General features: G+C 47.5%; 1 protein-coding gene and 1 long non-coding RNA gene across 9 annotated transcripts in view; one reads left to right on the top strand and one right to left on the bottom strand.

The window, feature by feature from the left end:
- ATP13A3 (ATPase 13A3) overlaps positions 1 to 23,935 on the bottom strand; it is a 107,683-nt gene extending 83,748 nt beyond the window's left edge. Inside the window, exons 1-3 of one of the 8 annotated variants that reach the window (XM_075938299.2) lie at positions 20,621 to 20,775; positions 9,918 to 10,051; positions 2,973 to 3,050 (exon numbers count right to left, since the gene is read on the bottom strand). Coding sequence is in view for 1 of the 8 variants with exons in the window: in XM_089780683.1 (XP_089636809.1) it covers positions 23,915 to 23,922 (8 nt within the window). In the remaining 7 variants the exon portion in view is untranslated. Of the gene's footprint in view, positions 1 to 2,972; positions 3,051 to 9,917; positions 10,052 to 11,295; positions 11,701 to 20,620; positions 20,780 to 23,914 lie in introns of those variants that run through there. The other 7 variants (XM_075938300.2, XM_089780684.1, XM_075938303.2 and 4 more) reach the window with 7 other exon arrangements.
- Positions 17,712 to 24,722, top strand: LOC142830825 (uncharacterized). The gene is made up of 3 exons (XR_012906344.2): positions 17,712 to 17,955; positions 19,796 to 19,903; positions 23,333 to 24,722. It is a non-coding gene; the product is annotated as an uncharacterized LOC142830825 (long non-coding RNA).
- The last annotated feature ends 2,316 nt before the right edge of the window (positions 24,723 to 27,038 follow it).

Raw genomic sequence — 27,038 nt, 5'->3', positions numbered from 1 at the left:
CTGGCTGCTGCGCTCCCTTCACCAGCCTGGGGTGAGAGGCATGCATGGAACGCAAGTACTTCCCCTCACTAAGGCCGGGAATGCCATGGCAGAGCCCACGGCTGCGGCCCCTCCACCCTCCCGAAACTCTGCCTGAGCTCATAACTGTATCCATTGTTGAGGAAACAAAAGTTTACAGGATATCTCTTCAGGGAGATTTTCCATCTCTACATGCACCGCTTATTATTTGGTAATCTATGCACAAGCTACCACAAGTTCTGACTCAAGTCTTTGAGTCAATTTTACAAATCATTTCAAGAATGCACCCCTTTTTTGTTTTTAAGAAGTGAAGAGAGAGAAAACCATCTTCGCCCTCTAGTGGGCACTCACTGAAAATAGACTGAAACTATCCCATGGACTGTAATTATCAAGTACTACGAAAATGATTAGGGCCGTCAAGCTATTTAAAAAATTAATCATGATTAACTGCACAATTCATCACACTGTTAAAGAATAACATAATACATTTTATTTAAATAGTTTTGGATGTTTTCTACATTTTCAAATATAGTGACTGTAATTACAATACAAAGTGTATGGTGGTCACTCTTTTTCCATACTGAAATTTTCACTGTCAAAAAGTTTTCAATTCCCCTAAGACAAATACTGTAGTGCCGTCTCTTTATCATGCAAATTGAACTTATAAATGTAGAATTATGTGTAAAAAAATATGTAAATAAAACAATGTAAAACTCTAGAGTGTATAAGTCTACTCAGTCCTATTTCTTGTTCAGCCAATCTCTCAGATAAACGAATGTGTTTACATTTGCAAGAAATAATGCTGCCTAGTTGTTCAGAATATCACCTGAAAGTAAGAACAGATGTTACTGTTGTTGTTGGCATCACAACATATTTACCTGCCAGATGTGCTAAAGATTCGTATGTCCCTTCACATGTCAACCATCGCTCCAGAGGACACATGTGCAGGCTGATGATGGGTTCTGCTCAATAACGATCCAAAACAGTGCAGACTGAAGAGCTCATTTTCGTCATTTGAGTCAGATGCCTCCAGCAGAAGGCTGTAGGGACGTGAATGGTTTACCAGTTACAGTTAACTGGCAGGGGCTGAAGCAGCCCCCCGCAGGCAAGGGGCTACTCCAGCCCAGTGAGACCCACTGCACCACAGGCAGGGGTGCTCCAGCCAAGCCAGAGCAACCACCACCCACAGTGGACCCGGCCTGGCCAGAGCAGCACGATGCGTGCGGGGGTGCTCCAGCTCGCCCACAGCCCCTCCTCCCCCCCGCACCTGTCCCCAGTTAAACAGTTAACTGGTTAAACATAACATTTAACCAGAAAACTGATTACAAGGGATCTGACATCCCTAAAAGGCTGACTGCCTTCTTGGATGGTATGTGCGCTATAGTTTCTGTATCCGAGGGTTGCTCTTTTAAGATTTCTGAAAGCATGCACTACTCCTCTTCTGGAGGACACTTCAGACGCTTGAACCTTAGGCCCAGGGCTATAGCTAGCTTTAGAAATTGCACAGTGTTACCTTCCTTGCATTTTGTCAAATCTGCAGTGAAAGTGTTCTTAGAATAAACACGTGCTGAGTCATCAGCGACTACTAGAACATGAAATAAACACATGGCAGACTGTAGGTAAAACAGAGACAGAGACAGAGACATACAATTCTCCCCCCAAACAGTTCAGTCACAAACTAAATTAACCCATTTTATTTATTTTTAACGAGTATCATCAGCATGGAAGTCTATCCTCTGGAATGGAAGCCGAAGCATGAAAAGGCATAGGAATGTTTCGCATACATGGCCCGAAAATACCTTGCAATGGCAGCTATAAAAGTCCGATGCAAATACTTGTTCTCACTTTCTGGTGACTTTGTAATGTGAGTCTGGTCACTTTCTGGTGACATTGTAAAGAAGAAGTGGGAAGAATTAGCTCCAATAAATGTAAACACACTTGTTTGTCTTATCAATTGGCTGAACAAGATGTAGGACTGAGTGGACTACTAGGCTCCACAGTTGTACACAGTTTTGTTTTTCAGTGCAGTTATGTAACAAACAAACAAAAATCACATGTGTGTGTTGTACTTTCACGATAAAGAGATTGCACTATAGTACTTGCATGAGGTGGTCAATTGGCATTCTATTGTTTAACCATGTGATTAAAACGGAGATCAGTCATGATTAATTTGAGTTAATCGTATGAGTGAACTGCGATCATACAATGTCCCTAAACGTAATCACAGGCAAAACATTGTATCATCACAGGCAGCAAACATTAGAATACCTGTCAGTGATTTCTTCATCTGTGCTATGGAAACACCCTTGTTTGCTGTGATAAGCAAACAGCTATACTGGAATAAAAGACGCCTGGCATGGCTGTAGCTGGCCAAGGCTATGCAGATGTTTGGGCTCCAGCCCCTGCCCTCTCCCCGCAGTGAGGGGGGTAGGAGCCCAGAGCCTGGGCTCCCACCCAAGCCCAAATGTCAACAAAGCAATTTTCTAGTCCCACAGCCTGCACCACACAAGCTCATCCAGAGCAGCCATGGATGAGATGGTACATTCCACACCCTAATGACATAAAAAGCTAAGCACCAGGTACTTAGAGCCCACTCCATTAGCCTCATTTAGCAGGGACACTCTGACAATTTTCCCACCCATTTTTTCCCATTTTTTCTTCCCCATCCCCTGTCTTTCTCTGCTATTTATTTGTACCCTGAACCCCTTAACTCCAGTCACCTGAAGAAGTGGGTCGTGCCCATGAAAGCTCATGATACCATCTGCATTGTTGTTAGTCTCTAAGGTGCTGCAGGACTATTCATGTTTTTTTTAGTTTTAACATCAGAGGTCTGTAGTTTAGCTTTCCCTTAGCTGAGTGGGGCTTGGCAAAGAAAACAATGAGATGAATCATTTGATTCCAATGAAAGTGCAAAACAACCTTCAGTAAAAACCTAGGATGAACCTAAGGGTTACCTTATCCTTAACGAACATGTAAGGTGGACCAGATGCAAATACCTGTATTTCTTCTATACTTTTGAGTTGGTGGTATACCTAGAGAGAGAGAGAGAGAGATATTAAGAGATAGATGTAGCAGTGCCAATGTTGCTAGTGGCTCAAGAGGAGAATCTAGTAACCCAAATAAAACTACATTAACCTGTCAGAAATGGGGGAGCCCTCTCACAATGGGGAAAACACATGAATGATTCCCTTAAGGAATCTAGCAACTGGAGGATGCTCAGAATTACAACATACTGCCCAGTACAATGATTTGCTGATACATGGAGTTGGTGGATAACCCTGCATGCTGTAGGGATACCAGACAGTCCAGAATACCAGGAATCTGGGGATACGTCTACACTGCCAGGGTTAGTAGATCTCAAGCTAGCAGATCTGTCATTTAGAGTTAGGGTTTGAAAGCCTACTCTCATTTATAGTCCCAGGGTACGTCTAGACTACAGGGTTTTGTCGACAGAAGTTTTGTCGACAGATACTGTCGACAAAGCTTCTGTCGACAAAGAGCGTCTAGACTACATTCAGTTCTGTCGACAAAGCAAGCTGCTTTGTCGACATAACAGTGTGGACGCAAAGGACAGTGCAGATGCAATAACGCCTTCTGGCGACAGAACTCTGTCGACAAAAGGAGTTATTCCTCGTAAAATGAGGTTTACCAGCGTCGACAAAACTGCTGAGTTCTGTCAACGTTATGTCAACAGAACTCAGCGGTAGTGTAGATGCAGGTTTAGTTTTGTCGACAAAGGTCCACTTTTGTCGACAAAACCCTGTAGTCTAGACACACCCCCAGGGTCCCAAATTGGGGCTCCAGCTTCTACACCAGATTATGAGGCCCCATATTCCAGACTTCCTCGCACCTCCCCAAATGTGGCCTTTTTAGCCTTTGGTTTATGGTGCAGCTTGGGAAAACATCACTTTGGAGCATCAAGCTTGGCCAATAGGACACAAAGTCGGTCTGTGGGACTGTGGACTCCCAGAGCGTGAGTCCAGGAGGCTCTCTACACAGCAAAGCTATAGGGCTTGAACTCTGGGTCCCAGCTTAACTCAGAGTCAGACCCACCACTTCTACGGCATTCCGGGACCCCAGATTTGAGCGCTGGGCAAGTGCAATTTGTGTGCAGATGGACGGTTCGGCTTGAGCCTGAACTGAAACTTTCAGCTTGTAATGCAATAGAGACAAATCCTCAGAGAAACAGGTGGCACCGAACAATCTCACGAGAACCCTATTCCATTTGACTGCATAGGTCAGCCTACTTGAATCCTTCCAGGTCAGCACCAATAAACAGACTTCAGCAGAACAGCTTCTTTTTACAATTGGCCAGCCAGCAGCCACGGTCAGATAAAGGCTGGGTCTGGGTATAGCCTCCACCCTTCTTTGGGAGCTCCCACTGGGTGTGACAGGGAATATCCGGGGCTGAGGAGGCACTTACATCAGGGCAGAGTATGAGAATGCTTTGGCTGGAGGGGCGGGAGGGTGATCAAGGAAAATGTTATTTATTATTGAGAGAAAAATGCATAACCCTGGACTGACAGCAAGTATTACTACAAAAGAAGGCAGGCAATAAGGCAGCATAACAGCAATCTGCTTAAATCTTCTATGATGGTATTCAAACTGAGTGTACATAACCTCCTCCACCAAGATGAGGTAAGAAATAAGACACTTCTAGCTTCTGCATTTTTTAATAAAAATCCAGTCAATTAATTCATTGGTTTTGGTATTTTACCAAAACAAATTGTGAGAACTAAAGATTCACTGGAATACTGTACATTGTTCCACTCACTGTTAAAATAGCCCAGTAATAACTAACCTGACACTTTTCTCTAATGCCTTTTGATCCCACCGCTAATGGAGTCTAATAAAAATAAGACACCTGCAGAAAGGAGGAAAATTGTTCATCTTGGGACAGTTGCAGAAGAGAATGTTCAAGGTCAGAACATTCCCTCTCCATTTCTGTACTCATTCATGCTTTGCTGATGCAGTAATCGGGGTTCTTTGCAAAAGCATCGAGAGGTCCTATTTTCTCAAATAAATAAAAGGCTGTCGGCATAAACTGCGAGGGGGGTTTTGTATGTGAAGAAGGAAGGTTAGAAGGCATAGAGACTTAAGGGTCATGCAAAGTTTTAAAACAAGCAAATGAATCAGAAGGAACACTTAGGCCTCTGGAAATTGACATGGGGATCACTCAAAATCCAATTTTAAATAAGGTAAGCCACTCTAAGAAGTTATCCTTAAACCGAATATAGAAATTTAAGCAGTAGAGATTGCAAGGGATCTCTAGTACTTAGATGATCATGAAAAACCAAAATTCAACAAGAAATGCAAGACTTACCCTACACTATTGGCATAAAAAGCAAAGAAATGTGATGAGATTTTTGAGGTAAAACTATAAAAAAAAAGCACAACCCTGTGTTGCATTAAAACATAAGTGACAAAAAAGGATTTTATGGAAAAATATAGGTCCACTGCCGTCTGCCGAAAACAGATTCTGAACCCTAATACTTGACATGGGAACCTAAATATAATTTTCCTAAGATTTAGGCCTTTAGAAGCTTAAAATTCCATCACCAATGGAATTTAGACTCCTAAGTACCTAAAAAGCTTTGAAAAATTATTTAATTTCCTAAATCAATTTGTCACCAAAAATGGGGGTATGTCGCGACTCTTATCGTGTCACAATGGGAACAGTTTTTGTCACCAGAAAGGGTTTTTTGGTGACAAAACTTGCAAGTGTAGACAAGGTCTAAGTCACATTCATAATTCTCTCCCAGCGGTTGTGCCATGTACACTCTGTTACTAGCAGGTAGGGATGTAAACAGGTAACCAGTTACCTAGTAAGCATCACCCTTACTAGGGATGTAAGCAACTAGTCACGTAGTCGACTACGCAATAAGCCTAGACTGTGCAGAGCCGGTTCCCCCAGCACCATCTCTGCGAGGGGGTAGGGGAGGCAGAGCCACAGCGGGGGACCCGGCGCAAGCCAGGACTCAGCTGTTCCAGCTCACACCTGGTCCCAAACCACAGCGGCTCTGCTTTTTTAAATGTAGTAAGAGTAAGCATTGAAAAAGCAGAGGTGCAGCGGTCTGGGACCTGGCGCAAGCCAGGACCCCCACTGCGGCGCCTGCCTTTTAAATGTAGTAAGAGCCTAATGGCTTTTACTACATTTAAAAAGCAGAGCCGCAGTTGTCCTGGAGCCAGCGCAAGTCGGGACTGCTCAGTCCCGACTTGCGCCACCCTAGGAGCTAACCCCCTTATCAACTAATCAATGGACATTCCATCAACTACTCTATTAGCTTACAAATCGCTATTTAACATCCCTGACCCTTACTGGGAGATGCTTCCCAGTAACCAGTGCCCAATCCAAATGGAGCACCCCCCAGTTGCTGTCCCTGGCGCAGGGCCGGCAGCCCAAGCCCTGCGGTTAACCATTTTGATCGGTTACATGGCTTTACATCCCTACTAACAGGTATCATTCTTCTGCTGGGGTAAAAAGCTGGAACTGAGTTTCTGTTAGGTACTGGACTATTTCAGAGCTGCAAGCAGACTACCACCATGGACTAACAGCAACTGATCCTTATCCTCGGCTATGTAGGTTATTTAACAAAGGAAGTAACTTTTCCTCAATGAAACTCCTGATTTTTATCTTACTATACAACAACATGAAAGAGGAAACATTTCAGCATACAGCTTTAAACATTCAAACTAACAACTATCTAAGAAAAGATTATTAGGTAACAATAGCTACCAAATCAACAGGTTTTAGTTTTGGGCGCTGTTATTTACACTTTTAAGACTCACCATGTCAACTGCAAATCCAACTTCATGCTCTATTTGAACTGCATGCCTTATTTTCAACAGTGGAAGAACACATGCCATGCTTATTTGTACTACAAGCGTGCCTGGAGGCATGAACCATCTCAAGGGACAGCTGCACACAGCGCCCCACAAATCTGTAGTAAAAGACAATCACCCTCCCAAAGAGCTCACACCCTGAAGCCCAGCGCCTCCAAATACAGTCAAAGCAGCGTTATCTGGCACCTTGCTCCGCAGAGAGAACCTGGCATTTCTGATCTCTCCCCGTGTCAATCTTCAATCTAGTAACCAAGACCAATGCCAGAGCTAACTGGAATCGATGCCAAAGCTATTTGAGACCCAAGCTGGGATGCAGCCGTGGGTAGGCCGGGATCAGCCACAGCCCATTCACTTAGCATCCAGGCCCAGCCATCACAGGCCCCCGAGTTGTCCCTCCCTGCCTGCCCATCTGCTCGGTTCTCCAGCAGGCAGTGAGGTCTGGAGCTAACCCGTTCCTGCCTGGCACGCCAGCCAGGGGGCAAGGTCATGGGCTTGCCCTGCTCCACCTACCCCATGTACTCCCCCCACAGAAACAATGGGCAGGGGGCTGAGTGTGTGAGGGTGCAGGGCACCCATTTGGCTAGGGCCCCAGGCACATCCCTTGACTCAATGACTAATCCACCACTGGGAGGAGAGCAGGTGAGGGAGGGGGTGGCACAGGGGCAGCAGCGGGACTCTCAAAACAGATAAGCCTGCCAACTGGGGACCCAGCACAGGGTGGGTAATCGGTAAGAAGAACATGAGAGCGGCCAGGCTGGGTCAGACCAAAAGCCCCTCCAGCCCAGTGTCTGCCTGCCCACAGCGGCCACTGCCAGGTGCCCGGAGGGAGGGAACGCAACAGGGAATCCTCCCGTGATCCCTCTCGTCACCCACCTCCAGACAAACAAAGGCCAGGAACACCAAGTTCACAGAATTCCTGATTGGCTAGCACTCCTCATTCCCCCACAATGCCGGATACCCAAGCTTTCCTGTATTTAGGAATGGTCTGTGCTTGAAAATGAGATCAACTGAGCTATGTCAATCAGCACTGTGAAAATTGTTGAGCCTTGAGCACTGCAGTCAAGTAGCCACATCTAAGTCAATGGAAGAATTCTTCCAAACTGTCGCCTCTTGGAGAGATGGATTAACTACATCAATGGAAAGCCCCTCCGGCCAATGTTGGCAGCATCTCCCCTACAGTGCTACAGCAGCACAGCTGCATCATTTAGCACCTGTAATGTAGGTATGCCCGCACACGCCTGCTTAACTGACTGCCGGGGGCAGTGCAAGTATCCGAATGACTGCGGCCTCAGAGACTTCTTTAAAGAGTGTAGTGGGTACATAAGCAGCAGCTACATAATGTGGGTCTTGGAGTGGAGCACTGGAAAGAAATCATATTTCCTCATGGAAATGAAAGTAAATTTTTAGAAAATTCTTCATGAAAGTTGCTTCTGCTTTAAAAAGTGCCTCCTTTTACAGTGTATTGAGGAATGTTCTGCCTTCCTCCAGCATAAAGGAAGCCAAAGCAGACTGACATTTAGCAAGGAAAATTTTAGACCATTCCCCCCGTTGGTTTTCTTTAATTCTGTTAAGGCACAAGTTGTTGAATTCAATGGTTCTGGCAAGAACAGTATATGTCCACTTCCTAAAATGAACCTTAGCCAAGCAAAAGGGGGAAATCTTACTCTTTTTGTATTTGACAAAGATGCAGGCTCTGAAGACCTCTAGAAAAGGAAGGATGGTCCCACCATTAGGTTTCTAGCACAGAACTCGCATGTCCCATGTTCAATTCTTTGCTCAGCTATGGACTTCCTATGTGTCCTTGGACAAGTCATTTGAGCCCAGATATTTGAAGAAGTATTTAGGCACCTAAATACGTTTCCATATTTGGGCCTTAGTGTGTTTGCGCTTCAGTTCCCTATCTATAAAATGGGGATAAGAGCATTTTTCCAGCTCATAGGGATTTTGGGGGGTAAATGTATTAAAAGATTCTGAGGCACTCAGATACTAATACAAGAGCCATACAAGAACCTAAGAAAATCAAAACCTGAGCAATACGAGTCCACAAAATATAGATACGATAAATCACTATTCCTCTTGAAAAAAATCTGTAACTCGCCTTGCAGACCATGTTCTAGAAATTCATTTATTCATTGCTGAGACAGACATTGGAAAAGTCAAAAATACTTAATGATAACTGAAATACCAACGAGCAGAAATGGATGAGGTGTGAGAGTTAAACAGTTAGAATGGAACTAGAGTGGAAGGAAGGGTATCACTGGAAAGTGACATTTCCCATAAACAAACCATTTCCAGAACAGCAGGCGCTGGAACACTTATGACTGGCTACAAAAATGAACAACCCAACACCTCTGGCTTTTTCAGCACTGTGCTGGCTATGTGCTCTGGTTCCTACTTCACACACTGTAATTTCTACTACTTCGAATTTCAGATACGAGTGAAGACATTTTGAAATCCAGCGGAGGGCAACCAAAATGATTAGGGGGCTGGAGCATATGACCTATGCGGAGAGGCTGAGGGAGTTGGGTCTGTTTAGTCTGCAGAAGCGAAGAGCGAGGGGGGATTTGAGAGCAGCCTTCAACTCCCTGAAGGGAGGTTCCAAAGATGATGGAGAGAGGCTGTTCTCAGTGGTGACAGATGGCAGAACAAGGAGCAATGGGCTCAAGTTGTGGTGGATGAGGTCCAGGTCGGATACTAGGAAAAACTATTTCCCTAGGAGGGTGGGGAAGCACTGGAATGGGTTCCCTAGGGAAGCAGTGGAGTCTCCATCCCTAGAGGTGTTTAAGTCTCGGCTTGACAAAGCCCTGGTCGGGTTGATCTTGTTGGGATTGGTCCTGCCTAGAGCAGGGGGCTGGACTTGATGACCTTCTGAGGTCTCTTCCAGCTCTGTGGTTCCATGATTCTAAGTCGAGACAGCAGGTGTATGCTACAGCCATTCATCAAAATCAGACCCTGACCCACAGCTTAGGCAGGGTCAGCCCAGCTCAACATTTGGCGAGAAGACATGCAAGAAAAATCAGTTTCTACAAGAAATCATGTCGGTGACTTGACTTGACCTTTGCCCAGGGGCTCGCTCTTGTTCTGTCTGTGGAGTGCTTTGGGGGACTCTGGTAACTCAAACAACGACGATGAGTCAGTACTGTACCGAACTGGACTGGCGCACGGGGAACTGTCTTGTTGGAGGCGCTCCCTAAGAAGAAAAAGGTCCAGATTAGGGATGTTGGCGTGCAAACGACAAACCATTTAACTGACAAGCAGATGTGTATGGGTGTTGGTTACACTAGCGACGCCTCCTCCCTGGGAGTGGAGCCAGGTCTGCAGGAGCTGACGGCCCCACTCCCAGGGAACTTCGCTGCAGGCTCTGCAGTAGCTCATCTAGAGGGTGCTTGGTCCTGCCGCAAGGGCAGGGGACTGGACTTGATGACCTCTCGAGGTCCCTTCCCGTTCTAGTGCTCTATAATCAATCTCAGCAGTTAGGATTTTTAACAACCCTAGGCCAGACCCTGCCATTTTTCACAAGATTAGAAATGCTAATCCTAATGCTAACCAAACTCCTATTTCAATCATGACATTTCTGCCTTCCTAAAATGTCCCCTGCAATCAATAGTGAATCTGTTAAAAACCACACAAGATCTATGCTAAATTTCACAGTTTCTATACCCTGACCCTCTCAGGCTGCCGTGAGTCGTTTCTGATCCCCTCCTCCTACCCTAGGAGGGGTCAGTAAAGCAATAGCTGCATGCCCCACTCTTGCAAACTACCGCCCACCTTGCGGCACACGCTGTGTGCTGCAGAGCAAGCATGCCAATGAGTCCACACCACACTGCTCCGCTGAGGAATAGCATCCAGCAAAGCAGGACATGCTGCCTGCCCTTGGGGTTGTCATGGCAGTGGCTGCAGGACGTGACCAAAGATGGATCACAGGCACAGGGAGAGGGAAGTCCCCACCAAGCCAAGCCCTTAGGATGACACAGCAGCAGCAGCACTGACAAAGGTTCGGTCCCGGGGATTCTAAAAACACTCAACACTCTTGGAGCAAGTTCAGGTGAGCTTCTTGGCCTATAAAACACCCCTCTCCCTTACAAAATCCCCAAATATGTATTCCTTACTACAGAACTTTGTGTTATTTTAGAGCTCGGTCCAGGTGAAAATATCAAGTGCCAATAAATCCCAAAGGAAGAAAAGAGTAAAGATTCACACAGACACAAACAGCAGCAGCATAAGTATTTGCAACTTACAGTATCTAACCTTCAACAAGGTTACAAAGAGAATAAAACCAACCTGGCCAGCTGTTTTTCACAACCTAAAAAGTGCTGACATCATCTACTCTAGAGAAGACAATGCTCAATAAGTTAATTTTATTCTAAAAAGTAATTGGAAAAAAAAGCAGCAATGTTCTCAAATGCAGCTGTTCACAGAAAAAGCATGGCTAACCTGTCTGGAAAGTCAGTGCAGACTAGAGTCAACAGCTGAGTCCCCTGCTATAAAAAAGTGGGAAGGTCTTAAAATAATAGTTGGAAGTTACAATTTCAGTTGCCCTGTCAAACAAAGAAAGTGATGAATGCCATCGCAGCTGGTTTAACTAGAGCTACACAATAAATGAACTGGACTTTTAAGCATTGAAAATACAATCATATTTTAATAAACCACAAGTGAAAACAACTAAACATTAGGCTTGGGTAACTCACGTGGTCTGACCCTATAATCACTAAGTATAGAACATACTATTAGGAGCAAAAAATGTTGTTAAAAACCCAGTATAGTGGTGTTTTTCAGGGGATGTTATTGGCTTTTCATTTTTAGTACTTGTGTGACATTCTAAAGTAATTGCGTGATGATATAGTGACAAAGTGTTTTATGTTTAATAAAAATAAAAATTAGAATTCATTAATAAACTAACTAGTCTAACAATTTAAAAGGGAAGTGATGAAAATATCATGGCCCTTCATTTTCTTATGAAGAAACAAAAATTTAGAACTGTCTAAAATAGAAGCCTTGAAGGAGTCACTACTGATGACAAAGGCATGACTAGTTCATTTAATAAACCATAACGATGTTCATGTGGAGAGGGGGGTGCAGCAGATAAAGCTGTATCTTGTAAGGAGCGTTGGCCCTCCAGAATTTGGGAGTTTCTGGAAGTTGGACTGGGTATCCAATAATACTGTTCTGTGCAAAGCTACCTAGCTCATCTTATCTTTCGGCTTTCACAATGCGGTGGTTTCTGACTGCAAAGGTAGTGAAGGCATGCAAGCTGTTGATCAATAATGCAAAGGTGGGATTGACTGGTGATTACCAAAGGTCGGTACAGAAAAGGAAGGGAAGATGCAAAGAGCAGACTGAAGGTGTTAACATGGACGTCTATTTAGTCTCAGTTGCTGAAGAAACTACCCAGGAATTCAAAGAACACTGCTAAGATTTGCCATTTGTTCTGAATGACAAAATCAAGCACAAGAGATGTGAGAATTATTCAGGTAACACCCTAAGCTGGTGCTGCGTGGGTGTTCAGCACACTTTAGTGCAGAATGCAGGGCTCACCTACCCAGAGGCCAGGCACAGTGAGAGCACACTGCTCAGCAAGTGCACTAGCTTCTAACTAGGTTTCAGTATCTCTCTGCCCTGTGACACACTGCAACAACTCCCAAGGGCAGCAGTGATTTGAAGAGTTGTTGGCCAGGCATTTCCCTTAAAGGGTCCTCAGTGCTTGAATGTGAGCTTCTCCTTGGCCTGGCAAAATCTTGATTTACTGACAGTCATAAGATCCTGCAAGCTCTCCCAGGCCTTTGCTAAAGAGATGAGATGCAGGATGGGGGTGGATGTTTGAGAGAGAGGGTTTTGCTGTGCTGTTGCTACTAGAATGTAGTCTGAGGTTAAATACTTGTGGTTTGGTATTATCATCCAGGATTACACAATTCAATTACATAAATGCTAGAAGCCAGTCAGAATAGATGCTTTCAAATAAATTTGAAAACAAAAGTAAATAGTGAAAAATCTTAAACCCTTAAAATCAGGTGAGTTTAAGTTGAACATATCCTATCAAAACTGAAGCAGGTATGAAGGTTTCTTACAGGAAACACATTTCTTGCAAAAGTTACCCACAACTTGTGGTTGCCTAGGTATAAACTGGGGGTTACTGAACAGTAAGAAGGTATGTGATGTGATGAGAAAGTGGCAGGATTGCCCTAGTTATACTTAAAGATGCAGTTTAATCAAGGAACAAAGTTCAAGGGGTTTGTTATTGCCACTAGAATACTTTACCCCACAACAGAGTTAGGCAAACATTAATGTAAGTTATATCTGGGGTTAGAAGTGCTGAGTCACTGAATAACTAATATATGTAGTTCGATAAATGACGCTGGAGAAATTTAAAGCATTTTACATTAACAACTGTGTCAAGCTGCTGAAGAGCCAAGATATTACTGAAGCTTGCATTCTTCAAATCCATTTGTTTCTCATGTAGCTATTACATACTTTTGATTGGATTTGTTGATGCCCGAAAAGCACTTCACATAAGCACAAACTATCAAAGCAGTTTTCCTCAGGAGTTTGCTGCAGAATACCCCCTCACTTCTCATTTTATCAGACTTGGATGGAGAAAATTCAGGGGGATGAACGAAGTAGTGTTCTTCCCTACCAAATAGTATTTGCATCTACTGTAATCACTAAAACACGGATACTATGCAAGAGTATAAGCAACCAGAGCCCAGTCTAAATCTAACCTTAGCTAATTACATTCTGCTCACCTACAATTCCCAGAAAGTTTCAAATGGTCATCATTTTCTTCATGATTTATCCCAAAATGTGATAAGTCACTTGTCTACGGTTATCAGAGACATGTTTTACCCCAGAATGGTAGCATTTAGAATGTACAGAATGCCTAAAAGATTGTTATAAGGAGGAGGAAGAAACATTGCTCTCCTTGGCCTCTGATGATACGATAAGCAGCAATGGGCTTAAACTGCAGCAGGGGAGGTTTAGGTTGGACATTAGGAAAAACTTCCCAGCTGTCAGGGTGGTTAAGCACTGGAATAAATTGCCCGGTGGGAGCGTTGTGGAATCTCCATTTCTGCAAATATTTAAGAGCAGATTGGACAGACACCTGCCAGAGATGGTCTAGACCAGTGGTCACCAACCAGTAGATCGGGATCTACCAGTAGATCTTGGAGCCTCTGACAGGTGATCTCAACTGATTTGGCCAGGAGGCTATCAAGTGCAGACACTTCAGCTGCCCTTCTCCCCACTGCTGTGCAACTCCTGCCCTTTGCCTTGGAGCTGTTCCCCTATCTCCACAGAATGGGGTTGTGGGGCATAACAGGACTTGGAATGGGGGGAGTTTGCTGGCTGCTTTTGAGAGTGGTGCAGGGCCAGGGCAGGGGTGAGCCTGGCTCTGCCCCACCGCCCCACCACACAGAAGCCACCTGTGGTAAGCAGTGTCCAGCTGGAGCCTGCATCCTGAATCCTGCCCCAGTCATGTACCACCTCCTGCACCCCAAGCCCCTACCCTAGCCCCGAGCCCCTCCCCCCGACCCAAACTCCCTTACAGAGCATTAATCTGAACCACCTCCTGCACCCTCAACTTCTGCCCCAGGCTCAGCTCAGAGCCCCTCTCACACTCCAAATCCCTTAGTCAAGGCCAAAGCCTGCACCCCAACCCTCTGCCCCTGCCTGATGAAAGGGAGGAGGGATGGGGGAGGGAGGGAGGAAGGGTGGCGTGAGCAGGGGCGGGGCCATGGAGAAGAGGCATAAAGGTATTTGGGTTTGAGGTAGATCCTGGATCGCACTTAACTTCAAAAAGTGCTCTCATACTTTAAAAAGCTGGAGACACCTGGTCTAGGCGGTGCTTGGTCCTGCCATGGGGGCAGGGGACCCGACCAGATGACCTCTCAAGGTCCCTTCCAGTCCTAGTGTTCTATGATTCTAGAATGCAGTCATCGGTGGTCCGTCATGTAGGCGATGGAGGGCACAGCCCTCCCAAAACTGCCTACATGACCGACTGCCTAAGGCTGGGGCTGCAGCGCAGCAGCCTGGTTCTGTCTGGCCACCAGGGAAGGCAGCCCAGCTCAGCAGCCTAGCCACCGGGAAGCAATAAGCCACTACATGGCAGCCCAGCTTTTCCCCACCGCTGGGGATGCATTTGGCCACTACACGGCAGCCAGGCTTTCCCCAGCTGCTGAGGAGGGATGGGGCTGCAACTCCGCAGCTGTGGCTCTCCATGTGACCTGAAAGCCTTGGGTGGAAGGGGGCGGGGCTGGGGCTTGCCTTCCCAGGCTGGCCTGTCACCACCCAAATACAAAAAGTACTAAATTTAAATAAATCTGTGGAAAACCTAGCCCTCAAGTGGACCCTCTTAAATAGATATAGGTACACTTTAGATCTACATAGCTGCAGTCACTGATGAAATCACTTCTTAAACAAGAATGCTAACACAGGGGAAACGCACCACAACTTTTTTGAACAGAAAAGACCTCATTTCAGGCTGGATGAAAATCTATGATTTTCTCTGAAACAATCAAAAAATCAGATTATTTTAGTTAGACTGGATTTTTTTTATTTTGTCATTTAAATAAGGTAATTTTTAAAACAAATTTGTATTTCATTTTAAACAGGTTTAATACAAAATAAGTTAAGGCCTAAACTTATAAATTAGTTGTAAATGTGAAATATGTTTGGATAAGAAACGTTTATGTAAAGACAATTAAGGCTGTTTTGTTCAATACAAATAAATGTTATATGCTACTTTGTGTTTAATTAAATTCTAGTTAACATATTTCAATGGTTTTATCAACCAATGAGAATGCACCTTTCTTTAGAAAGTAACTGAAGTCTAAATGGAAAAGTTGATTAGAACAGTTGATTTAAAATCAAGACTTTCCACTTAATGATTTAAATCATTATCTTGACTTAAACCATTCTACCCTGCCTCATTTCACAGGTTCCATTAAAGCATTCCCAATGTCCCAGTTTAAAGGTTATTTTTACACCTAAGTAACAGACAAATGAGATTGGTACTTAAATAAATTTAAATTCAGTTAAATTCCAAAGGTAAGTAAATCTAACACACTTTGTAGCTCTGCTTCTCTTGTTCCTCATCATCACTTCAACTAAGCCTTTTGTTATACGCCAATTTTATGAAATTCTCCTATTTGAGCGGCAAAATACAAGGAGCCCTGGACATACAAGGGTTACCATGATCCTTCACCAGAACTGAAACCCCAAAAGACTACTATGTCTAAGTGTTGTACAGGCAGTCCCCGGGTTACATGGATCCGACTTACATCGGATCCCTACTTACAAACGGGGTGAGGCAACCCCGCACTAGCTGCTTCCCCCCAGCAGACCAGAGAGATGCAAAGCTAGCGCCCCCCCCCCCCTCCAGCAGACCAGGGAGACGCGGAGCGGCTTTTCTCAGCAGACACCTCAGCTTGAGAATAAAGGACTGAAGGAAGTGAGGTGTGGGAGAATAAAACTGAGCTCTGGAGAAATGTTTGGCTAGAGTTTCCCCTACAATATGTACCAGTTCCGACTTACATACAAATTCAACTTAAGAACAAACCTACAGTCCCTATCTTGTACATAACCCGGGGACTGCCTGTATATAATATTTTGAAAGCTACCTAAAATTCAGATAGTCAGTCTGGGACACAGCAAGTAGGTAATAAGAAAACTGAAGGATGGCAGTAGGAGAGGGGACCTACTAAAATAAATATAAGCACGTGGCAGAGAAATGTTGAAACTGGAAAATATGTATGTACCCTTAAATGTGCAGAAATTAAGGCTATAATTTGACTCTTGTAGCTTAGACGATCCCTCAACAGACGAAGTAGATTTACTACTTACAACTAAAGGATGGTCCACTGTACCACTAAAAACAATATTATTTGTATTACACTACCCATTTACCAATAGATATTTCAATTTAAAATAAATCCATATGCAGGTTGGATCTCCCTGGTCCAGCCCGGAACAAGGGAATTTGCTGAACCAGGGGAGGTCCCTGCCACCAGTCTCCACCGGCTCCGCTCCTGGCCGTGCTGCCAAAACACACCCTGACACGAGGCAACCAGTCGCACCGAGGGGCTCCCTACAATGCCAGAGCCCCCTTGCTGTGGGGCTCCTGGCCACCCCATTCCTGGCCACACCACCAGCTCCCCCTGCCGCGGGAATCCCAGGCCTGCGGCTCTCTGGTAGGGAGGTACAACCTGAAGCTGTTAAATAATGATTTGTAGGCTCACTACAAATAATTCCAAGTCTAATTATCACAAAAGAACAAAGACCCATACTAAGCACCATAGGGATCTGTGTCTGAACAACCATGTCGAAACACTACCAGCATTAGTATTTACCACATTTACCAATGGGTTCTTGCCAAATGAACATGCAAGTGGAAAAACGCTGCCTTGAATACTGGAAGACTAGTTTATCAGCTACATTTTCTGAATGAAGTCTAGCAATGTAATATGCATAGCTCAGTAACTTCCTTACTTAGAGGCTGACAGAACAAGATTGTGAATGGCAAGACAGGCTATTCCTGGCTACTACCAAAACCATGGAAAATAAGCAAGAATTTGGTTTGTTTTAGGCTTATTGGGCTTGGGCTTTTTAAATTTTACAGTCGCTTATGGCTTTTTTTTTTTTTTAATTGGCTCCTATCCTCTGCCAGTCAGAAAGCTCCACTGGTGATTGGCATTTGGCTCCAGCTACCTGTGTGGGTGAAACACAGGTGGGGGAGGTGACTGCGTTTTAAGCAACGTAAAGTTCCTGGTTCCTACTTCCTGCCTGGTTACATTCTTGGTCTCAGCGCCTACTGCAGAGCGGCTTGGCAGAAGGGTAGGGAATGGAGGGGTGAGCAGGTGAGGGAGGTTGGATGAGGTGGAAAGGAAGCAGGGGAGCAGGGACAGCACAGGAGCAGGAGGAGGATGAGTCGGAGCAGCTGTACAAAGGTGGCACAGCCGGGGAAAGGAGCCGGGTTGGCCATAGCAGCAACAATCACTGCTATGCTGCAACTTATCTTGGTCCAGAAGTGAAACTGTCTGCATCATCATGAAAGAACTGGGCTTGTTTAGGGGACATGAGAGCGGTTTTCAAGTACCTAAAAGGGTGAGTGTGTTGGAGGGTGGTGGGGGGGGGAGAGGAGAGAATTGTTCTCCTTGGCCTCTGAGGACAGGACAAGCAGCAATGGGCTTAAACTGCAGCAAGGGAGATTTAGGTTGGACATTAGTAAAAGCTTCCTAGCTGTCAGGGTGGTTAAACACTGGAATAAGTTGCCTAGCGGGGTTGTGGAATCTCCATCTCTGGAGATATTTAAGAGCAACTTAGATAGACATCTATCAGAGATGATCTAGACAGTGCTGGGTCCTGCCACAAGGGCAGGTGACTGGACCTCTCGAGGTCCCTTCCAGTTCTAGTGTCCTGTGAGTATACGGTTCTATCCCTGTGAAAGGAAGGAGGGGAGAGCCAGACAGGGGATGGCAGGAGGAGACAAGCGGTAAACAGGAGCGGGGAGATATCTGGATACCCAGTCTGGGAAAGGGAGGAGCCAAGCTTGGATTGGGGGGGTAAAGCTTGGCACGGGACTTGGATGAAAGGGGACAGCAGAACCGGGCTGAGAATAGGGGGGGCTGGATTGGGAAAGGAAAAGAGCGGGGGGCACAGGTGGGCAGAGATGTATAGGAGAATGGAAGGAAGGAGCCAATGGAGATGAGGGTGCAGAGCCAGACACAGGACCATTGGGACGCACAACCGGGCTGAGGAAGGGAGCCTGGCTGGGGGCAGTGGAGGATGAGAATTCGCTGGAACAAATCACAATTAATTTGGCTCAGGGAGATTAAATGACTTGCCTAAGAAACCCCTGTGAACCAGTGGCATAGAGAGAACACCCAGTGTGCTGATCTAATCTTTAAGCAGTAGTATATTAATCATTCCCTAAGTGTAGATACAAAGGGCAATATTTTTATTTTCAGATGGTTGCGTGTGCAAATGATTGTGTATGATCTTACATGTACAGCATGCCTTGGAAGGTATGGGGGAAAGATTATGATTTGCTGAAAGCTGCATGGCTACGTCTACACTGGCCCCTTTTCCGGAAGGGGCATGTAAATTTCATGAGTCGTAGTAGGGAAATGCGCGGGGGATTTAAATATCCCCCGCGGCATTTAAATAAAAATGTCCGCCGCTTTTTTCCGGCTTTTAAAAAAGCCGGAAAAGAGCGTCTACACTGGCCCCGATCCTCTGGAAAAAGTGCCCTTTTCCGGAGGATCTTATTCCTACTTCAAAGTTCAACTGAAATTGACCAAAACGGACAATGAATTTGGTAGGGCCCTAATCATTAATGCATGCGAAGTTATGAGAATTGTGCTGTACAGTGGTCACTAAAACATGCTTTAAATTGAGGAATCAGACAGAAATGAGCTCTCCAGAGGCAATGAGGAAAGTAACCCACACTCAGGCAGGGTGTCAAACCACCCATGGATAACCATTATCCAGCAAGGCATTGTGACAGCACAGGCTGGAGAGAGCACGGAGGTGGTCCGATGCTGCCCTGGGGATACCGTCCCAGAGGACGCTGGGGTTCTTTTAGGGACTGGCTTGTTTTGGTCTTGTTTAAAATGGGGTTTGTTTGTTTTTTGGCTCGTTATGAAAGTCGTGTTGCTTATTTGCATTGTGAAAGTTGGCGACTCACAACCATCTGTGACTGCCTACGGAGAGGTAAAAGCAGGCTGACCAAACGCCATTGTTTGCAGCTGAACTGAACAGCCTCACACAGCATCATGCACAGTCAATTCTGGGCCATTTCAAACGGATGGAAAGACTTGGGAAGAAGTTGCCCCAAAGTCAGCAGTACTGTCCAGGAGCCTGTTCATTTTGGCAGCTGGGACCCCCACAGCCACGTGGCTGGTCAGTGTCCATCAGGGTGACCAGGTGTCTCTTTTTTAAGCAGAACACCCAGTAGAAAAGGGATCCTGACAGCTCCCTGCTGCAGCCAATGGGAGTGGCACCTGTGGGAGCCAAACAGGGGACCTGCCACTGCTTCTGGGAACTGCTTGAGGTAAGTCCCATCCACAGCCTGCCCCCGAGCCTCTATGGCTCCAATTTCCTGCCTCAGCCCTCTCCAGCTTTCTGGCCCCTGCCCCAGCCCGGAGCCCCTTCTGCACCCCCAAGCCCCACCCCCAGCCAGGGCCCTGACCCCTGCCCCAGCCCGGAGCCCCTTCTGCACCCCCAAACCCCGCCCCCAGCCAGGGCCCTGACCCCCTGCCCCAGCCCGGAGCCCCTTCTGCACCCCCAAGCCCCGCCCCCAGCCAGGGCCCTGACCCCTGCCCCAGCCCGGAGCCCCTTCTGCACCCCCAAGCCCCGCCCCCAGCCAGGGCCCTGACCCCTGCCCCAGCCCGGAGCCCCTTCTGCACCCCCAAGCCCCGCCCCCAGCCAGGGCCCTGACCCCCTGCCCCAGCCTGGAGCCCCTTCTGCACCCCCAAACCCCACCCCCAGCCAGGGCCCTGACCCCCTGCCCCAGCCCGGAGCCCCTTCTGCACCCCCAAGCCCCGCCCCCAGCCAGGGCCCTGACCCCTGCCCCAGCCCGGAGCCCCTTCTGCACCCCCAAGCCCCGCCCCCAGCCAGGGCCCTGACCCCCTGCCCCAGACCAGAGACACCCCCCCTGCACCCCCAAGCCCCGCCCCCAGCCAGGGCCCTGACCCCCTGCCCCAGCCCGGAGCCCCTTCTGCACCCCCAAGCCCCGCCCCCAGCCCGGCCCCTGCCCCCCCGCACTCACCGGCGCCCCGCCTAGCTCCGCCCCATGCCGGCGGCCGGGCCCGGGCCGGGCTGCGCGCTCCTGGGAGGCGGCGCGCGGCGGAACCGCTTCCAACCGGCTCCGCGCCGACCGGGGGCCGGATGTGACGTCACCCGCCGTGATCTGCCGGGGGAGGGGCCGGAACCCCCCGCGCGGGACCGGGGGTGGGGGGGGCCACGAGGCATGAGCTGCCCAGAGCACGCACCGAGAGCGGGTCACGTGTCCGCGAGTCTGTCCGAGCGCTTCCAACCGGCCGAGCTGGGCGCCTGCCGGGGAAGGAGCAATCAGATGGGAAGCGACTGTCTAGGAAGGAGCATGGCGGAAAGGGATCTAGGGGTCATAGTGGACCACAAGTTGAATATGAGTCAACAGTGTGATGCTGTTGCAAAAAAAGCAAATATGATTCTAGGTTGTATCAACAGGTGTGTTGTAAGCAAAACTCGTGAAGTCATTCTGCCGCTCTACTCTGCACTAGTTAGGCCTCAGCTGGAGTACTGTGTCCAGTTCTGGGCGCCACATTTCAAGAAAGATGTGGAGAAATTGGAAAGGGTCCAGAGAAGAGCGACAAGAATGATTAAAGGTCTAGAGAACATGACCTATGAAGCCAGGCTTCATGAACTGGACTTGTTTAGTTTGGAAAAAAGAAGATTAAGGGGGGACATGATAGCGGTTTTCAAATATCTAAAAGGGTGTCCCAAGGAGGAAGGAGAATTTGTTCCTCTTGGTTTCTGAGGACAGGACAAGGAGTAATGAGCTTAAAGTGCAGCAGGGGAGGTTTAGATTGGACATTAGGAAAAAATTCCTGTCAGGGTGGTCAAATATTGGAATAAATTGCCAAGGGAGGTGGTGGAATCTCCCTCTCTGGAGATATTTAAGAACAGGTTGGATAGACATCTGTCAGGGATGGTGTAGACGGAGCTTGGTCCTGCCTTGAGGGCAGGGGGCTGGACTCGATGACCTCGCGAGGTCCCTTCCAGTCCTATTATTCTATGATCTACTATACATTTGAGAGACTTTGTCTGTTTGTCTATCTGTCTGTCCCCCAGCCATGGTACTTACACCGCTCTCCCGGTGGAGTCTGCTGCAGCAGCCATAAATAAGTGTTTCTCCTCTGGCCCCAAACTATTGTAGTGACAGAAGGCTGGAGTTGTCCTCTCTCCCTAGGGCAGCCTGCATCCTGAACCCCTCCTCCCCAGCCCTACTCTAGAGCAATGATTTCAATAAAGAAAAACAAAACTTATTTCAGCTAAGGACCCAAGCAACACTGGGTAAATCTTTCAGTGGTGAATAAACACAGGAGAAAAGCTACATGAAAGCACACATAGCTGATGTCAAGTACACAAGTATAGATGTGTATACACTATATTTCCCATAATTGACTTTTCACTACCTTGTTAAGACTTTAATTTTGCAATCTGTTAGTTATGTGTTTAACTATAAACATGGCTTTGTGTCCACACTCAAGTTGGTTAACACTCAATAGAAAACTAGTGTTTTTTCCTTGTTAGCACTTAGGGCAATACATAGTTGTCTTCCTGTAATCCGCTTGACTCAAATTAGGCAGCATAGAGTGGACACTCTACCTGTGTAACCTGTGTAGCCTGTATTCCTTCCTCCCCTCTCTGCACATCACAGTACAGTACCTGCTGCTCCTTGGAAATGCCCTGTAGGTACTATTCTTTGTGCTGCTGCTCACAGATTTCCCTAGTATGCAATGGTAGGAGCAGCTTGGTAGCTGTTGATTTATAACAGGGGTGGCCAAACCCATTAAACAAAAAGAGCCGAAACAGCAGCGGAAAAAATGTGAAGAGCTGCACCAGAATTTTTTTTAAGCAATTTTTGTTGAGCCAAAAAAAAAAGGGAGAGGGATGCTGCCCTTTTAAAAGACTCAGCTTTTTGGCCACATCAGGCTCCCATCGGCCGACGCCGTTTTGAATCACTGCACCAGACAGCTCCCCGCCGGCCTGGTGAGCACAGGGAGCCGGGGGCCATTTTTAGGGGCACAGGGCCAGCTTCGCGAGGGAAAAGCTGCGGGTTGGCCATGGCTGTAACCATGCTGCAGGGAGCCCCTGACCGCTGTCGCGGGGGAAACTGCACTGTGAATAAAGCTCAGTTGTGTTTGTTGCTACAGATTCAGTTCATATCACACGCTAGTTGTAGAACGGTAGGTGCACGTCTAGCGTGCGTGAGGTTCAGCTCCTTTGCACAGTCCTTAGTGAGTCAGGCCCTGTCTGTATTTGGGATTCATCAATGCAACCTTAGTAAATGGATGAAAATGTGTAATTGATGGATTTCGGAAAGTACCTGTAAATGGGGAGCTGGCCTCCAAAGGAGGCATTTGAAATGGGGTCTCACAAGGGTCTGTTCTTGAGCCAATCCAGTGGTGGATGGAAACCCCCAGCCGGCCCTTTAAATCACCGCAGGAGCACCTTGCCACATGCTCTGAGGGCTGCAGGCAGTGGCGCAGTCTGGGCGGTGCTGTGGGCTGGCTGCCCAAGGCCCTTAGCCTCTCCCCTGCTGGGGCTGCAGAGCCAGCTCTCTCTCCCCACCTTACTTAGAGGCCCCCCCGAATTCTAGTATATCTTTCTGGATATGGGGTGACCAGGACCGCGCCCAGTATTCAAGGCGTAGGTGTATCATGGATTTATACAGCGGCATTTTGATATTCACGGTTTGGTCTGTCCCTTTCCTCAGAGTTTTGAATTCTAGCTGTTTGTCTGTCGCTGCACACCGAGTGGATATTTTCAGACAACTAACCACAATGACTTGAAGATCGGTACATTGAGCAATCACAGTAAATTTAGATCCCACCATCTTGTATGCAGAGTCAGGATTATGTTTTCCAGTGTTCAGCACTTTAAGTTACTGATCCATGAAAGGACTTTCCCTCTTCTGTTTTAAAAGAAGTCACAGGATAAGGTATTGGATCAGCTCAGTATGGCAAGAACAAGGAAGAAAACTAGTGGAACAGTAGGAGGAAAACTAGCCATGAGCTCAGCCGTATGATTCAGTCCACATTTCAGCTGCTCAGCATGGGACTCATTAACAGTGGGAAATGAACCATATAACCCAAAATTCATCATTGTCATTACTTTTGAAAATGTTATACTGGCTGTGAACAGCCACAACTTCCTAGAGACCTTGCTTTACATTTCACCCTACACCTCCCTGGAGCAGGCAAACAGCTTGGGAATGGAACATAAAAGTAACTATAGAAGCTGTGTTTTGGCAAATTCAATGACCGTCTGCAGAGTTCATCATTGTAGATTCACTCACCTTCCCATCTGGATCTGAGCTGTAAATCTGACTTGATACTTGCAATTGGCATTATTAGCAAATCTCCTTTCCATGCAGGAAATTCTTTTTGGCTCTTTCCTCACAAAGGCCAGTCCTAACTTTGTCACTGCCTGTCACCAGACCCTTCACAAGTGCCTTTCAGCGTAGCATTCTCTTACGATGATTTTGGCCACTCTGTCCTGCTGCACTAAATAATTCTCTCTCACGGATCTGGACTTTCTCTCCCCTGTGGTAATCCTGAACTGCAGCACATGACATCGCCTTTTCCCTAGTGCGTGCACTAAAACTAGGGGTTGCCAACTTTTGCATGTTGTCAGTAAGCGCACGACTTTCACAATAAGCAAAAAAATTAAGCTATTCTGTTTCAAAAGAAGCCAATCCCTAAAAGAAGCCCAGCACACTATGTGGCTACATCCCTCCAGCGTGCACTCTGGGTTCTGGAACTGTGATGAGCCTGCTGTTCACCCCAAACTCTCTCCCCCTTGTCCCTGCTTGCCAGGAGCCAAGAAGACTCAATAAGCCACAACAAGCTGCAAGCAAAAGAATAGCCATCACACTTCTTAGAAGCCAATTAAACCTGAAACAGCTGATCAAGCTGTCACCCATCCGCCTCTATCCATTTTTTGTCACTTGTCACTGACAGATTGTGCCCCTGTATTCACACGCTATTGTAATAATCTTTGTACACAGTATGCCTTGCAAGATATCATTTGAAAACTCATAATTTGCTGATCATTATTGGCCTTGTAATGTATGTATGGCAACATGAAGTTATACATTTCCACTGTATGGTGTTATTAACATATGTCCCCAGGTTAAGCAGGGCCTGGAGGCAGGGGGAGCACATGCAGTCTCCCGCCCTGCCCCCACCCTGCATGGCCACACACCAAGCGCCTTTCCCTGGGATCTCTCCCATTCTGGTTTTCGGTGACATGCAATAAAGCCCCACAGGTCCCTGGGGGGCCTGATGAACTGCCCCCCTTTGAGTGCAAGGCAGATACCTGATGCAGTAGGCTGCAGCCTCTGAACACTGTCCTGCCCCCTCCCCCGAGCCCCATGCCAAGTCTCCCCAATGGGCACTTCAGTCCCAGTTTTAGGCTTCGCTGCAAACCACAAACCTCCCGCCAAATGCTGCAGGCGAGAAGCTCACTCAGTGCCTGGGTCCTGGGCACGCCGCTGCCTCCACTAGGTGCCAGCCTGGAGGCCTGTGCTCTGTCTATGCCCCTGCCTGGCTCCAGGCTGTACCCCACCGTCGGCAGAGCTCCTGGACATTCTTTCAGCCAACGGTCAGGGCAGAGAGAGAGAGAGAGAGAGAGAGAGTGTGTGTGTGTGTGTGTGTGTGTGTGTGTGTGTGTTTCCAAGAAAAGGTTTAACGTCCGTGTCTTTACTGCTAGGACCGGGGTCCCATCGCAGAGGGTGGCCAGCAGGCCAACAGACGCCCCTTTATAGGAAGAGCTTATTACACCTCAGATTTTAGCTGCTAGGATGCAAAAATCCCTTCGCAGTGGGCAGCCTGGGAAAGACTGAGAGGTGCCCCAACGGACCTGTCACCTGGGAGTGACACAGATCCAAACGCCCAAGCTCTTTCTATACCTGTCCCTTATGACTGGCAGAAGTTCTTTTAAATTGTGCCTGGTTCTGTTACAGCAACTGAAGGAGTCAGGTTAAAAACTTAAACAGTTACAGGTTTATTAAAAAAAACGTATAAAAGCATATGGTTACAATGGCTATTGCTCTCTTTCTTAACTGTTAGCAAATACAGATTTTAAAAATAGTTACAAAGAAAATAAAGATAGAAAATAGAAATAATGGTACCAAGTGACAGCTTAATCTTTAAAGAGCTCTAAGTCTATGTGTGCACTTAAGACAAAGGACGACATCCAGGTACAATTTTTACCCCTTTCTGTGCCTCTCGACTCCAGCGTGTCAGGCCTGGGCCGGTCTCTCAATTCCTAGGAAAGACGAATACGAGGTGGGCGTCCCCTTGGAACCTCGGGAGATCAAACACCAAACCCAACCAGCAGATAGATGGTAGATTGACACTCAGAGAAAATGTGCTGCTGGACCCATCTATATACCCCTGGGGGCCCGTATCCTCTTTCTTATCTAAGATGCCGAATTGTACTGGTCCGTTTTGTGGCGCCAGTTCTTACAAGCACGTTTCAAGTTAATTTACACTTGCAAGAGAGAGAACTAAATTGTGAGCACTGGGCATTCTTTACTGGGCGAGAGATTCCTCCCCCGCGGGCGGCTGTGTGTTCGTATCAATATGGGTTAAGTCAAGGGCACTCCTTGGCAGCCTCTTGGTCAGCAATTGGCGTATCTCTGTTTACAGCCATTCATGGTCACACAGCCTGGGCCTTCTGCTCTGTGTGCCCTGCATGCTCCAGGCAAGCAAAAATGGATGTTACAAGGGGGGGGTTCCTGTCTGGCTACACCCCCGAGCATCCAAGCCCTCTCTCGGCCTGCCCTGAGTCCCCGGCCTGGTGTCCCTGGATCCAGGGCTGCCTCTCCTGAGGCGAGGCGCCCGACCGGAGCACGTGGCGGGGGCTAATGGCTGTGTTGTGCCCGCGCGACGCAGAGCAGTGATCTGGCCCCAACTCGGTGCCCTGAGGCTGTGGGCGGCTCCGCAGCAGGGCCAGGGACACAGGAGGCTGGACTCTTGGGGTCTCTCCCTCTCCATGACCTGGCACAAGTCGCCTCCCCTCCTCGTGCCTCCACCCCCCAGCTCCAGACGCACTGGGAGGGGCGGCTGGCTAACACCTCTGCCCCCTTTGGCAGGCCTTGCTGAGGGGACTCGCAGGGACTACCGTCCCTCCACAGCTGTCCAGGCCCAGCCTGGCCTTAGGGACCCACTCAGGCTTGCCGCCGGACGTGCCGAGCGAGGCGGAGGCTCAGCAGCGCCTCCCCCGGGGGGAGCTCGCTGGCGAGGACAGAGCAGCGAGGGGGTGGGGAGAGAGGTGGCACACACCTCAGAAGTACCTGGCGCAGATGACAGCCAGGCTTCCCCCGGCTCCAATGTCAGGACACTGGCGTCAGGACCATGAACTAAGCAAGCAGAGGCTGTCTCTTTCCCTGGCCTTTGGCTGCACTCGATCACCTC

Source organism: Pelodiscus sinensis, chromosome 10 (assembly GCF_052426305.1).
Source record: "Pelodiscus sinensis isolate ZL-2025 chromosome 10, ASM5242630v1, whole genome shotgun sequence".
NCBI classification, from domain to species: Eukaryota; Metazoa; Chordata; order Testudines; family Trionychidae; genus Pelodiscus; species Pelodiscus sinensis.
The sequence above is the reverse complement of the archived record's forward strand: the minus strand, read 5'-3'. Positions and strand labels throughout refer to the sequence as shown.